Raw genomic sequence first — 15302 nt, forward strand, 5'->3', positions numbered from 1 at the left:
TATACTGTATATTATATCCCTGTTATACCTCATACACTGTAATACACACACACACACACACACACACACACACACACACACACACACACACACACACACACAGCAATGTCATCACTGATCTGTATTATACTGTATATTATATCCCTGTTATACCTCATACACTGTAATATACACACACACACACACACACAGCAATGACATCACTGATCTGTATTATACTGTATATTATATCCCTCTTATACCTCATACACTGTAATATACACACACACACACACAGCAATGTCATCACTGATCTGTATTATACTGTATATTATATCCCTGTTATACCTCATACACTAATATACACACAGCAATGTCATCACTGATCTGTATTATACTGTATATTATATCCCTGTTATACCTCATACACTGTAATATACACACACACACAGCAATGTCATCACTGATCTGTATTATACTGTATATTATATCCCTGTTATACCTCATACACTGTAATATACACACACACAGCAATGTCATCACTGATCTGTATTATACTGTATATTATATCCCTGTTATACCTCATACACTGTAATACACACACACACACACACACACACACACACACACACACACACACACACACACATGTCATCACTGATCTGTATTATACTGTATATTATATCCTGTTATACCTCATACACTGTAATATACACACACACACAAAAATGTCATCACTGATCTGTATTATACTGTATATTATATCCCTGTTATACCTCATACACTGTAATACACACACACACACACACACACACACACACACACACACACACAGCAATGTCATCACTGATCTGTATTATACTGTATATTATATCCCTGTTATACCTCATACACTGTAATATACACACACACAGCAATGTCATCACTGATCTGTATTATACTGTATATTATATCCCTGTTATACCTCATACACTGTAATATACACACACACACAGCAATGTCATCACTGATCTGTATTATACTGTATATTATATCCCTGTTATACCTCATACACTGTAATATATACATACACACAGCAATGTCATCACTGATCTGTATTATACTGTATATTATATCCCTGTTATACCTCATACACTGTAATATATACACACACACAGCAATGTCATCACTGATCTGTATTATACTGTATATTATATCCCTGTTATACCTCATACACTGTAATATACACACACACAGCAATGTCATCACTGATCTGTATTATACTGTATATTATATCCCTGTTATACCTCATACACTGTAATATACACACACACAGCAATGTCATCACTGATCTGTATTATACTGTATATTATATCCCTGTTATACCTCATACACTGTAATATACACACACACACACAGCAATGTCATCACTGATCTGTATTATACTATATATTATATCCCTGTTATACCTCATACACTGTAATACACACACACACACACACACACACACACACACACACACACACACACACACACACACACAGCAATGTCATCACTGATCTGTATTATACTGTATATTATATCCCTGTTATACCTCATACACTGTAATATACACACACACAGCAATGTCATCACTGATCTGTATTATACTGTATATTATATCCCTGTTATACCTCATACACTGTAATATATACACACACACACAGCAATGTCATCACTGATCTGTATTATACTGTATATTATATCCCTGTTATACCTCATACACTGTAATATACACACACACACACAGCAATGTCATCACTGATCTGTATTATACTGTATATTATATCCCTGTTATACCTCATACACTAATATACACACACACACAGCAATGTCATCACTGATCTGTATTATACTGTATATTATATCCCTGTTATACCTCATACACTGTAATATACACACACACAGCAATGTCATCACTGATCTGTATTATACTGTATATTATATCCCTGTTATACCTCATACACTGTAATATACACACACATCAATGTCATCACTGATCTGTATTATACTGTATATTATATCCCTGTTATACCTCATACACTGTAATACACACACACAGCAATGTCATCACTGATCTGTATTATACTGTATATTATATCCCTGTTATACCTCATACACTGTAATATACACACACACAGTAATGTCATCACTGATCTGTATTATACTGTATATTATATCCCTGTTATATCTATAGTAATACAGGGACATAACTGCAGAGGTGAGGGGATCTGGGAGTGTACACATTGGTATTTGATGTCTCTCCAATAAACAGGATTACAGATTTGTAAACTGACTCCACCTCACTTACGGATACATGAGACACAGTAACCAGAAGATCCTGAAACTCATCAACAAGATCATTCTGCTGCTGACTGGAGAGGTGACTGCTGGGAATGGGATATTATACTGTAACACCAGGGGATGTGTCTGGGTGATGACTGGAGAGGTGACTGCTGGGAATGGGACATTATACTGTAACACCAGGGGATGTGTCTGGGTGATGAGTGGAGAGGTGACTGCTGGGAATGGGGCATTATACAGTAACACCAGGTGACGTGTCTGGGTGATGACTGGAGAGGTGACTGCTGGGAATGGGACATTATACTGTAACACCAGGGGATGTGTCTGGGTGATGACTGGAGAGGTGACTGCTGGGAATGGGGCATTATACAGTAACACTAGGGGACGTGTCTGGGTGATGACTGGAGAGGTGACTGCTGGGAATGGGGCATTATACAGTAACACCAGGGGATGTGTCTGGGTGATGACTGGAGAGGTGACTGCTGGGAATGGGGCATTGTACAGTAACACCGGGGGATGTGTCTGGGTGATGACTGGAGAGGTGACTGCTGGGAATGGGATATTATACAGTAACACCAGGGGATGTGTCTGGGTGATGACTGGAGAGGTGACTGCTGGAATGGGACATTATACAGTAACACCAGGGGATGTGTCTGGGTGATGACTGGAGAGGTGACTGCTGGGAATGGGACATTATACAGTAACAACGGGGGATGTGTCTGGGTGATGACTGGAGAGGTGACTGCTGGGAATGGGACATTATACAGTAACACCAGGGGATGTGTCTGGGTGATGACTGGAGAGGTGACTGTTGGGAATGGGGCATTATACAGTAACACCAGGGGACGTGTCTGGGTGATGACTGGAGAGGTGACTGCTGGGAATGGGACATTATACAGTAACACCAGGGGATGTGTCTGGGTAATGACTGGAGAGGTGACTGCCGGGAATGGGACATTATACAGTAACACCAGGGGACGTGTCTGGGTGATGACTGGAGAGGTGACTGCTGGGAATGGGGCATCATACAGTAACACCAGGGGATGTGTCTGGGTGATGACTGGAGAGGTGACTGCTGGAAATGGGACATTATACAGTAACACCAGGGGACGTGTCTGGGTGATGACTGGAGAGGTGACTGCTGGGAATGGGGTATTATACAGTAACACCAGGGGACGTGTCTGGGTGATGACTGGAGAGGTGACTGCTGGGAATGGGGCATTATACAGTAACACCAGGGGATGTGTCTGGGTGATGACCGGAGAGGTGACTGCTGGGAATGGGACATTATACAGTAACACCAGGGGACGTGTCTGGGTGATGACTGGAGAGGTGACTGCTGGGAATGAGGCATTATACAGTAACACCAGGGGATGTGTCTGGGTGATGACTGGAGAGGTGACTGCTGGGAATGGGACATTATACAGTAACACCGGGGGACGTGTCTGGGTGATGAATGTATCACTGTGTGTGTCAGGTTCCTATAAGGTGTCAGGATATCACTGTCTATGTCTCCATGCAGGAGGAGGAGTATATAGAGGAACACAGCGGTCTGTACAAGGACGTGATGATGGAGAATCACCGGCCCCTCACATCACTGGGTAAGAGGAGACTGTCATGTATTGTACAGGGGAGAGCAGGTATGGGGGCCCCTATATACACACATCATCTGATAATCACATATATACACTGTACTCAGTCACTGTGTGTCTCCTACAGATGGATCCAGTAACAGAGATACCCCAGAGAGATGTCCCCGTCCTCTGTATTCCCAGGATTGTACAGAGGAGAATCACAGGATCCCACAGGAGGATCAGGTAGGTGGGATTTAGGGTCTCCCCAATATAACAAAGTGACTGTCACTATATGATCTGTAGAGGAGCTGTGTGTCTTATACACTGATATTATACTGTTTCACCTCCGTTTAATCTGACTGTATGTAAATGTCATTATAGTGTGTGTTTGTTTGTTTGTTTGTTTGTTTTTTTGGTTTATTTAGGTAGAAGGTATGTCTGACGTAAAGGCAGAAGATACAGAGGGAGAAGAAGAGACGTATGTGACTGATATAAAGGCAGAAGATACAGAGGGAGAAGAAGAGACGTATGTGACTGATATAAAGGCAGAAGATACAGAGGGAGAAGAAGAGACGTATGTGACTGATATAAAGGCAGAAGATATAGAGGGAGAAGAAGAGACGTATGTGACTGGTATAAAGGCAGAAGATATAGAGGGAGTAGAAGAGACGTATGTGACTGATATAAAGGCAGAAGATATAGAGGGAGAAGAAGAGACGTATGTGACTGATATAAAGGCAGAAGATATAGAGGGAGAAGAAGAGACGTATGTGAGGGGTGATCAGCAGTGTAAGGAGGAGGAGATCCCTACAGATATCAGCACAGGTGAGTAATAAACACTTATTACAGTTAATAGTCATATATCCTCCTTGTTCTGTCACTACAACAATATCTTATCCTACACCCTCCTCTGTCAGTACAGACTAATGAGGGAAATGTATCTGCCCAGTGGGGGAGTCGGGAGCCATCAGCCCCTATTATACTCCTGCTCTCCCCCTCACATCATGTCACTGTGTGTTACCACCCCAGAGATCTGACCAGTCTCCTCCCCACACTCTCTGGTGTATCTCATACATCAGGAGACATCAGCCCCTATTATACTCCTGCTCTCCCTCACATCATGTCACTGTGTGTTACCAGCCCAGAGATCTGACCAGTCTCCTCCCCACACTCTCTGGTGTATCTCATACATCAGAAGACATCAGCCCCTATTATACTCCTGCTCTCCCCCTCATATCATGTCACTGTGTGTTACTGGCCCAGAGATCTGACCAGTCTCCTCCCCACACTCTCTGGTGTATCTCATACATCAGCCATCATCCCTATTATACTCCTGCTCTCCCCCTCACATCATGTCACTGTGTGTTACCAGCCTAGGGATCTGACCAGTCTCCTCCCCACTCTCTCTGGTGTATCTCATACATCAGCAGCCATCAGCCCCTATTGTACTCCTGCTCTCCCCCTCACATCATGTCACTGTGTGTTACCAGCCCAGATATCTAACCAGTCTCCTCCCCACACTCTCTGGTGTATCTCATACATCAGGAACCATCAGCCCCTATTATACTCCTGCTCTCCCCTCACATCATGTCACTGTGTGTTTCCAGCCCAGAGATCTGACCAGTCTCCTCCCCACACTCTCTGGTGTATCTCATACATCAGGAGCCATCAGCCCCTATTATACTTCTGCTTTCCCTCTCACATCATGTCACTGTGTTACCAGCCCAGAGATCTGACCAGTCTCCTCCCCACACTCTTTGGTGTATCTCATACATCAGGAGCCATCAGCCCCTATTATACTTCTGCTTTCCCTCTCACATCATGTCACTGTGTTACCAGCCCAGAGATCTGACCAGTCTCCTCCCCACTCTCTCTGGTGTGTCTCATACATCAGGAGCCATCAGCCCCTATTATACTCCTGCTCCCCCTCTCACATCATGTCACTGTGTGTTACCAGCCCAGAGATCTAACCAGTCTCCTCCCCACACTCTCTGGTGTATCTCTTACATCAGGAACCATCAGCCCCTATTATACTCCTGCTCTCCCCTCACATCATGTCACTGTGTGTTTCCAGCCCAGAGATCTGACCAGTCTCCTCCCCACACTCTCTGGTGTATCTCATACATCAGGAGCCATCAGCCCCTATTATACTTCTGCTTTCCCTCTCACATCATGTCACTGTGTGTTACCAGCCCAGAGATCTGACCAGTCTCCTCCTCACACTCTCTGGTGTATCTCATACATCAGGAGCCATCAGCCCCTATTATACTTCTGCTTTCCCTCTCACATCATGTCACTGTGTGTTACCAGCCCAGAGATCTGACCAGTCTCCTCCCCACACTCTCTGGTGTATCTCATACATCAGGAGCCATCAGCCCCTATTATACTTCTGCTTTCCCCCTCACATCATGTCACTGTGTTACCAGCCCAGAGATCTGACCAGTCTCCTCCCCACACTCTCTGGTGTATCTCATACATCAGGAGCCATCAGCCCCTATTATACTTCTGCTTTCCCTCTCACATCATGTCACTGTGTTACCAGCCCAGAGATCTGACCAGTCTCCTCCCCACTCTCTCTGGTGTGTCTCATACATCAGGAGCCATCAGCCCCTATTATACTCCTGCTCCCCCTCTCACATCATGTCACTGTGTGTTACCAGCCCAGAGATCTGACCAGTCTCCTCCCCACTCTCTCTGGTGTATCTCATACATCAGGAGCCATCACCCCTATTATACTCCTGCTCTCCCCCTCACATCATGTCACTATATGTCACTAGCCCAGAGATCTGACCAGTCTCCTCCCCACACTCTCTGGTGTATCTCATACATCAGGAGCCATCAGCCCCTATTATACTCCTGCTCTCCCCCTCACATCATGTCACTGTGTGTTACCAGCCCAGAGATCTGACCAGTCTCCTCCCCACTCTCTCTGGTGTATCTCATACATCAGGAGCCATCAGCCCCTATTATACTCCTGATTTCCTCGTATCTGGTCAGGATTTTAGGCCTTATAATCCCCAATCTAAATGAATCACTAATCAGTGGCGTGCAACTTCTTCATAGACCGTGATAGAGAGCCAGACCATATGTAAACCTTTAACCCCTGTATGAACTATACTACAGTCCAGATGTAAGCAGAGTACTTGACCCCTTCATAAACCGTGATTGTGATGCAGATGCCTCAACTTTGCTCCAATTCACTCCTACCCAAGTACATATCCAGGATACCAGAAATGTCAGTGGACAACTAAATTCAAAAGATTTGGGGCTTAGCAGACCACATTCTTGCAGTAACATCTAGACCAGTGAACCTAAAGTCTGTTGCTTTTGACTACTTAGACGGGAGAGGCCTCTGGAAGCAATAAAACCACCCCTTACTGAGCTCTGATCTAGGGTGGCCCCAGAAAGATATTTAGGGACTAAAGGTCCTTCTTGGCAGTAAGTTATAAGTTTTTCTAGGCTTTTAGGGCCCTCAATGAATTTTTTCCTTACCAGAGACAAGCTCATAGTAGCATTTAAGGCCATCAAAATGGCCATAGGCCTGCCTATAGATCTGGTGTACACAACTGTGAATGAGTGTTTGATAGCTCCAGTGGACATCAGCAATTCTGTAACCTAGAAAATTGCACTTGCATCTGCAAGCAAACATGAAGTAGACCATTAGTTCAAAGACTCTGTTCAACCATAGCACTGAACACACCACCAATATAATACAGAGAGCATCAGTGACCGCCATATAATACAGAGAGTATCAGTGACAGCCATATTATACAGACAGCATCAGTGACAGCCATATAATACAGAGAGCATCAGTGACCGCCATATAATACAGAGAGCATCAGTGACCGACATATAATACAGAGAGCATCAGTGACCACCATGTAATACAGAGAGCATCAGTGACCACCAATATAATACAGAGAGCATCAGTGACCGCCATATAATACAGAGAGTATCAGTGACAGCCATATTATACAGACAGCATCAGTGACAGCCATATAATACAGAGAGCATCAGTGACCGCCATATAATACAGAGAGCATCAGTGACCGACATATAATACAGAGAGCATCAGTGACAGCCATATTATACAGACAGCATCAGTGACAGCCATATAATACAGAGAGCATCAGTGACCGCCATGTAATACAGAGAGCATCAGTGACCACCATATAATACAGAGAGCATCAGTGACCGCCATATAATACAGGGAACATCAGTCACAGCCATATAATACAGGGAGCATCAGTGACTGCCGTATAATACAGAGAGCATCAGTCACAGCCATATAATACAGAGAGCATCAGTGACAGCCATGTAATACAGAGAGCATCAGTGACTGCCATATAATACAGAGAGTATCAGTGACAGCCATATTATACAGACAGCATCAGTGACAGCCATATAATACAGAGAGCATCAGTGACCGCCATATAATACAGAGAGCATCAGTGACCGACATATAATACAGAGAGCATCAGTGACAGCCATATTATACAGACAGCATCAGTGACAGCCATATAATACAGAGAGCATCAGTGACCGCCATGTAATACAGAGAGCATCAGTGACCACCATATAATACAGAGAGCATCAGTGACCGCCATATAATACAGGGAACATCAGTCACAGTCATATAATACAGACAGCATCAGTGACTGCTATATAATACAGAGAGCATCTGTGACCTACATATAATACAGAGAGCATCAGTGACTGCCATATAATACAGAGAGCATCAGTGACTGCCATATAATACAGAGAGCATCAGTGACCGCCATGTAATACAGAGAGCATCAGTGACCACCATATAATACAGACAGCATCAGTGACCACCATATAATACAGAGAGCATCAGTGACTGCCATATAATACAGAGAGCATCAGTGACTGCCTTATAATACTGAGATAATCAGAGACCACCACGTAATACAGAGAGCATCAGTGACTGCCATATAATACTGAGATAATCAGAGACCACCACATAATACAGAGAGCATCAGTGACTGCCATATAATACAGAGAGCATCAGTGACTGCCATATAATACAGGGAGCATCAGTGACTGCCATATAATACAGAGAGCATCAGTGACAGTCATATAATACAGAGAGCATCAGTGACTGCCATATAATACAGGGAGCATCAGTGACTGCCATATAATACAGAGCGCATCAGTGACAGTCATATAATACAGAGAGCATCAGTGACTGCCATATAATACAGAGAGCATCAGTGACAGTCATATAATACAGAGAGCATCAGTGACTGCCATATAATACAGAGAGCATCAGTGACAGTCATATAATACAGAGCGCATCAGTGACAGTCATATAATACAGAGAGCATCAGTGACTGCAATATAATACTGAGATAATCAGAGACCACCACGTAATACAGAGAGCATCAGTGACTGCCATATAATACAGAGAGCATCAGTGACTGCCATATAATACAGAGAGCATCAGTGACTGCCATATAATACAGAGAGCATCAGTGACTGCCATATAATACAGAGAGCATCAGTGACTGCCATATAATACAGAGAGCATCAGTGACTGCCATATAATACAGGGAGCATCAGTGACTGCCATATAATACAGAGAGCATCAGTGACTGCCATATAATACAGGGAGCATCAGTGACAGCCATGTAATACAGAGAGCATCAGTGACAGCCATGTAATACAGAGAGCATCAGTGATAGCCATGTAATACAGAGAGCATCAGTGACAGCCATGTTATACAGACAGCATCAGTGACAGCCATATAATACAGAGCGCATCAGTCTCAGCCATATAATAGATTGCATCAGTGACTGCCATATAATACAGAGAGCATCAGTCTCAGCCATATAATAGAGTGCATCAGTGACTGCTATATAATACAGAGAGCATCAGTGACCTCCATATAATACAGAGAGCATCACTGACTGCCATATAATACAGAGAGCATCAGTGACTGCCATATAATACAGGGAGCATCAGTGACTGCCATATAATACAGAGAGCATCAGTGACTGCCATATAATACAGAGCGCATCAGTGACTGCCACATAATACAGAGCGCATCAGTGACTGCCATATAATACAGACAGCATCAGTGACCACCATATAATACAGACAGCATCAGTGACCACCATATAATACAGAGAGCATCAGTGACTGCCATATAATACAGAGAGCATCAGTGACCGCCATATAATACAGACAGCATCAGTGACCACCATATAATACAGACAGCATCAGTGACCACCATATAATACAGAGAGCATCAGTGACTGCCATATAATACAGAGAGCATCAGTGACCACCATATAATACAGAGAGCATCAGTGACAGCCATATAATACTGAGATAATCAGAGACCACCACGTAATACAGAGAGCATCAGTGACTGCCATATAATACAGAGAGCATCAGTGACAGCCATATAATACAGGGAGCATCAGTGACTGCCATATAATACAGGGAGCATCAGTGACTGCCATATAATACAGAGCGCATCAGTGACAGTCATATAATACAGAGAGCATCAGTGACTGCCATATAATACAGAGAGCATCAGTGACAGTCATATAATACAGAGAGCATCAGTGACTGCCATATAATACAGAGAGCATCAGTGACAGTCATATAATACAGAGCGCATCAGTGACAGTCATATAATACAGAGAGCATCAGTGACTGCCATATAATACAGAGAGAATCAGTGACTGCCATATAATACTGAGATAATCAGAGACCACCACGTAATACAGAGTGCATCAGTGACTGCCATATAATACTGAGATAATCAGAGACCACCACGTAATACAGAGAGCATCAGTGACAGTCATATAATACAGAGAGCATCAGTGAGAGTCATATAATACAGAGCGCATCAGTGAGAGTCATATAATACAGAGCGCATCAGTGACAGTCATATAATACAGGGAGCATCAGTGACTGCCATATAATACAGAGAGCATCAGTGACTGCCATATAATACAGAGAGCATCAGTGACAGCCATATAATACAGAGAGCATCAGTGACAGTCATATAATACAGAGCGCATCAGTGAGAGTCATATAATACAGAGCGCATCAGTGACAGTCATATAATACAGAGAGCATCAGTGACTGCCATATAATACAGGGAGCATCAGTGACTGCCATATAATACAGAGAGCATCAGTCACAGCCATATAATACAGAAAGCATCAGTGACAGCCATGTAATACAGAGAGCATCAGTGACTGCCATATAATACAGAGAGCATCAGTGACAGTCATATAATACAGAGCGCATCAGTGAGAGTCATATAATACAGAGCGCATCAGTGACAGTCATGTAATACAGAGAGCATCAGTGACTGCCATATAATACAGGGAGCATCAGTGACTGCCATATAATACAGAGAGCATCAGTCACAGCCATATAATACAGAAAGCATCAGTGACAGCCATGTAATACAGAGAGCATCAGTGATAGCCATGTAATACAGAGAGCATCAGTGACAGCCATGTTATACAGACAGCATTAGTGACAGCCATATAATACAGAGAGCATCAGTCACAGCCATATAATAGAGTGCATCAGTGACTGCTATATAATACAGAGAAGCATCAGTGACCTCCATATAATACAGAGAGCATCAGTGACTGCCATATAATACAGAGAGCATCAGTGACAGCCATATAATACAGAGAGCATCAGTGACTGCCATATAATACAGAGAGCATCAGTGACTGCCATATAATACAGAGAGCATCAGTGACTGCCATATAATACAGAGAGCATCAGTGACTGCCATATAATACAGAGAGCATCAGTGACAGACATATAATACTGAGATAATCAGAGACCACCACGTAATACAGAGAGCATCAGTGACTGCCATATAATACAGAGAGCATCAGTGACTGCCATATAATACAGAGAGCATCAGTGACTGCCATATAATACAGAGCGCATCAGTGACAGTCATATAATACAGAGAGCATCAGTGACTGCCTTATAATACAGAGCGCATCAGTGACAGTCATATAATACAGAGAGCATCAGTGACTGCCTTATAATACAGAGCGCATCAGTGACAGTCATGTAATACAGAGAGCATCAGTGACTGCCATATAATACAGAGCGCATCAGTGACCAGCATGTAATACAGAGAGTATCAGTGACCACCATATAATACAGACAGCATCAGTGACTGCCATATAATACAGGGAGCATCAGTGACTGCCATATAATACAGAGAGCATCAGTGACTGCCATATAATACAGAGCACATCAGTGACAGTCATACAATACAGAGAGCATCAGTGACTGCCATATAATACAGAGCACATCAGTGACAGTCATACAATACAGACAGCATCAGTGACTGCCATATAATACAGAGAGCATCAGTGACCTCCATATAATACAGAGAGCATCAGTGACTGCCATATAATACAGAGCGCATCAGTGACTGTCATATAATACAGGGAGCATCAGTGACAGCCATATAATACAGAGAGCATCAGTGACAGCCATATAATACAGAGAGCATCAGTGACAGCCATGTAATACAGAGAGCATCAGTGATAGCCATGTTATACAGAGAGCATCAGTCACAGCCATATAATAGAGTGCATCAGTGACTGCTATATAATACAGAGAGCATCAGTGACCTCCATATAATACAGAGAGCATCAGTGACTGCCATATAATACAGAGAGCATCAGTGACAGCCATATAATACAGAGAGCATCAGTCACAGCCATATAATACAGAGATAATCAGAGACCACCACATAATATAGAGCGCATCAGTGACTGCCATATAATACAGAGAGCATCAGTGACTGCCATATAATACAGGGAGCATCAGTGACCACCATATAATACAGAGAGTATCAGTGACCACCATATAAAACAGAGCATCAGTGACTGCCCTATAATACAGAGCGCATCGGTGACCACCATATAATACAGAGAGTATCAGTGACCACCATATAAAACAGAGCATCAGTGACTGCCTTATAATACAGAGCGCATCAGTGACCACCATATAATACAGAGAGTATCAGTGACCACCATATAAAACAGAGCATCAGTGACTGCCTTATAATACAGAGCGCATCGGTGACAGTCATGTAATACAGAGAGCATCAGTGACTGCCTTATAATACAGAGCGCATCAGTGACCACCATATAATACAGAGAGTATCAGTGACCACCATATAAAACAGAGCATCAGTGACTGCCTTATAATACAGAGCGCATCGGTGACAGTCATGTAATACAGAGAGTATCAGTGACCACCATATAATACAGACAGCATCAGTGACTGCCATATAATACAGGGAGCATCAGTGACTGCCATATAATACAGAGAGCATCAGTGACTGCCATATAATACAGAGCACATCAGTGACAGTCATACAATACAGAGAGCATCAGTGACTGCCATATAATACAGAGCGCATCAGTGACCATCACGTAATACAGAGAGCATCTGTGACTGCCATATAATACAGAGCGCATCTGTGACTGCCATATAATACAGGGAGCATCAGTGACTGCCATATAATACAGAGAGCATCAGTGACAGCCATATAATACAGAGAGCATCAGTGACAGCCATGTAATACAGAGAGCATCAGTGATAGCCATGTTATACAGACAGCATCAGTGACAGCCATGTAATACAGAGAGCATCAGTGATAGCCATATAATACAGAGAGCATCAGTCACAGCCATATAATAGAGTGCATCAGTGACTGCTATATAATACAGAGAGCATCAGTGACCTCCATATAATACAGAGAGCATCAGTGACCTCCATATAATACAGAGAGCATCAGTGACCTCCATATAATACAGAGAGCATCAGTGACAGCCATATAATACAGAGAGCATCAGTGACAGCCATATAATACAGAGAGCATCAGTCACAGCCATATAATACAGAGATAATCAGAGACCACCACATAATATAGAGCACATCAGTGACTGCCATATAATACAGAGAGCATCAGTGACTGCCATATAATACAGGGAGCATCAGTGACTGCCACATAATACAGAGCGCATCAGTGACCACCATATAATACAGAGAGTATCAGTGACCACCATATAAAACAGAGCATCAGTGACTGCCTTATAATACAGAGCGCATCAGTGACAGTCATGTAATACAGAGAGCATCAGTGACTGCCATATAATACAGAGCGCATCAGTGACCAGCATGTAATACAGAGAGTATCAGTGACCACCATATAATACAGACAGCATCAGTGACAGCCATATAATACAGAGAGCATCAGTGACTGCCATATAATACAGGGAGCATCAGTGACTGCCATATAATACAGAGCACATCAGTGACAGTCATACAATACAGAGAGCATCAGTGACTGCCATATAATACAGAGCGCATCAGTGACCATCACGTAATACAGAGAGCATCAGTGACTGCCATATAATACAGAGCGCATCAGTGACTGCCATATAATACAGGGAGCATCAGTGACTGCCATATAATAACAGAGAGCATCAGTGACAGCCATATAATACAGAGAGCATCAGTGACAGCCATGTAATACAGAGAGCATCAGTGATAGCCATGTTATACAGACAGCATCAGTGACAGCCATGTAATACAGAGAGCATCAGTGATAGCCATGTTATACAGACAGCATCAGTGACAGCCATATAATACAGAGAGCATCAGTCACAGCCATATAATAGAGTGCATCAGTGACTGCTATATAATACAGAGAGCATCAGTGACCTCCATATAATACAGAGAGCATCAGTGACTGCCATATAATACAGAGAGCATCAGTGACAGCCATATAATACAGAGAGCATCAGTCACAGCCATATAATACAGAGATAATCAGAGACCACCACATAATATAGAGCGCATCAGTGACTGCCATATAATACAGAGAGCATCAGTGACTGCCATATAATACAGGGAGCATCAGTGACTGCCACATAATACAGAGCGCATCAGTGACCACCATATAATACAGAGAGTATCAGTGACCACCATATAAAACAGAGCATCAGTGACCACCATATAATACAGAGAGCATCAGTGACCTCCTCATAATACAGAGAGCATCCGTGACTGCCATATAATACAGAGAGCATCAGTGACTGCCATATAATACAGGGAGCATCAGTGACTGCCATATAATACAGAGAGCATCAGTGACTGCCATATAATACAGAGAGTATCAGTGACTGCCATATAATACAGACAGCATCAGTGACTGCCATATAATACAGAGAGCATCAGTGACTGCCATATAATACAGGGAGCATCAGTGACTGCCATATAATACAGAGAGCATCCGTGACTGCCATATAATACAGAGAGCATCAGTGACTGCCATATAATACAGGGAGCATCAGTGACTGCCACATAATACAGAGCGCATCAGTGACCACC

The 15302-nt window shown here is 43.0% G+C and overlaps 1 protein-coding gene across 2 annotated transcripts in view; it reads left to right on the top strand.

Annotated features, from left to right (window-relative positions):
• The window catches only part of LOC134984198 (zinc finger protein 260-like), a 79706-nt gene that overhangs the window by 50623 nt on the left and 13781 nt on the right, over nucleotides 1-15302 (top strand). For both annotated transcript variants that reach the window (XM_063949832.1, XM_063949831.1), the window contains exons 2-5: nucleotides 2273-2380; nucleotides 3824-3902; nucleotides 4021-4118; nucleotides 4301-4700. In XM_063949832.1, the coding sequence (XP_063805902.1) occupies nucleotides 2315-2380; nucleotides 3824-3902; nucleotides 4021-4118; nucleotides 4301-4700 (643 nt within the window). In that variant the 5' untranslated portion in view covers nucleotides 2273-2314. The remainder of the gene's footprint in view (nucleotides 1-2272; nucleotides 2381-3823; nucleotides 3903-4020; nucleotides 4119-4300; nucleotides 4701-15302) is intronic.

The sequence above is a fragment of the Pseudophryne corroboree genome, assembly GCF_028390025.1.
Source record: "Pseudophryne corroboree isolate aPseCor3 chromosome 3 unlocalized genomic scaffold, aPseCor3.hap2 SUPER_3_unloc_4, whole genome shotgun sequence".
Taxonomy (NCBI): Eukaryota; Metazoa; Chordata; class Amphibia; order Anura; family Myobatrachidae; genus Pseudophryne; species Pseudophryne corroboree.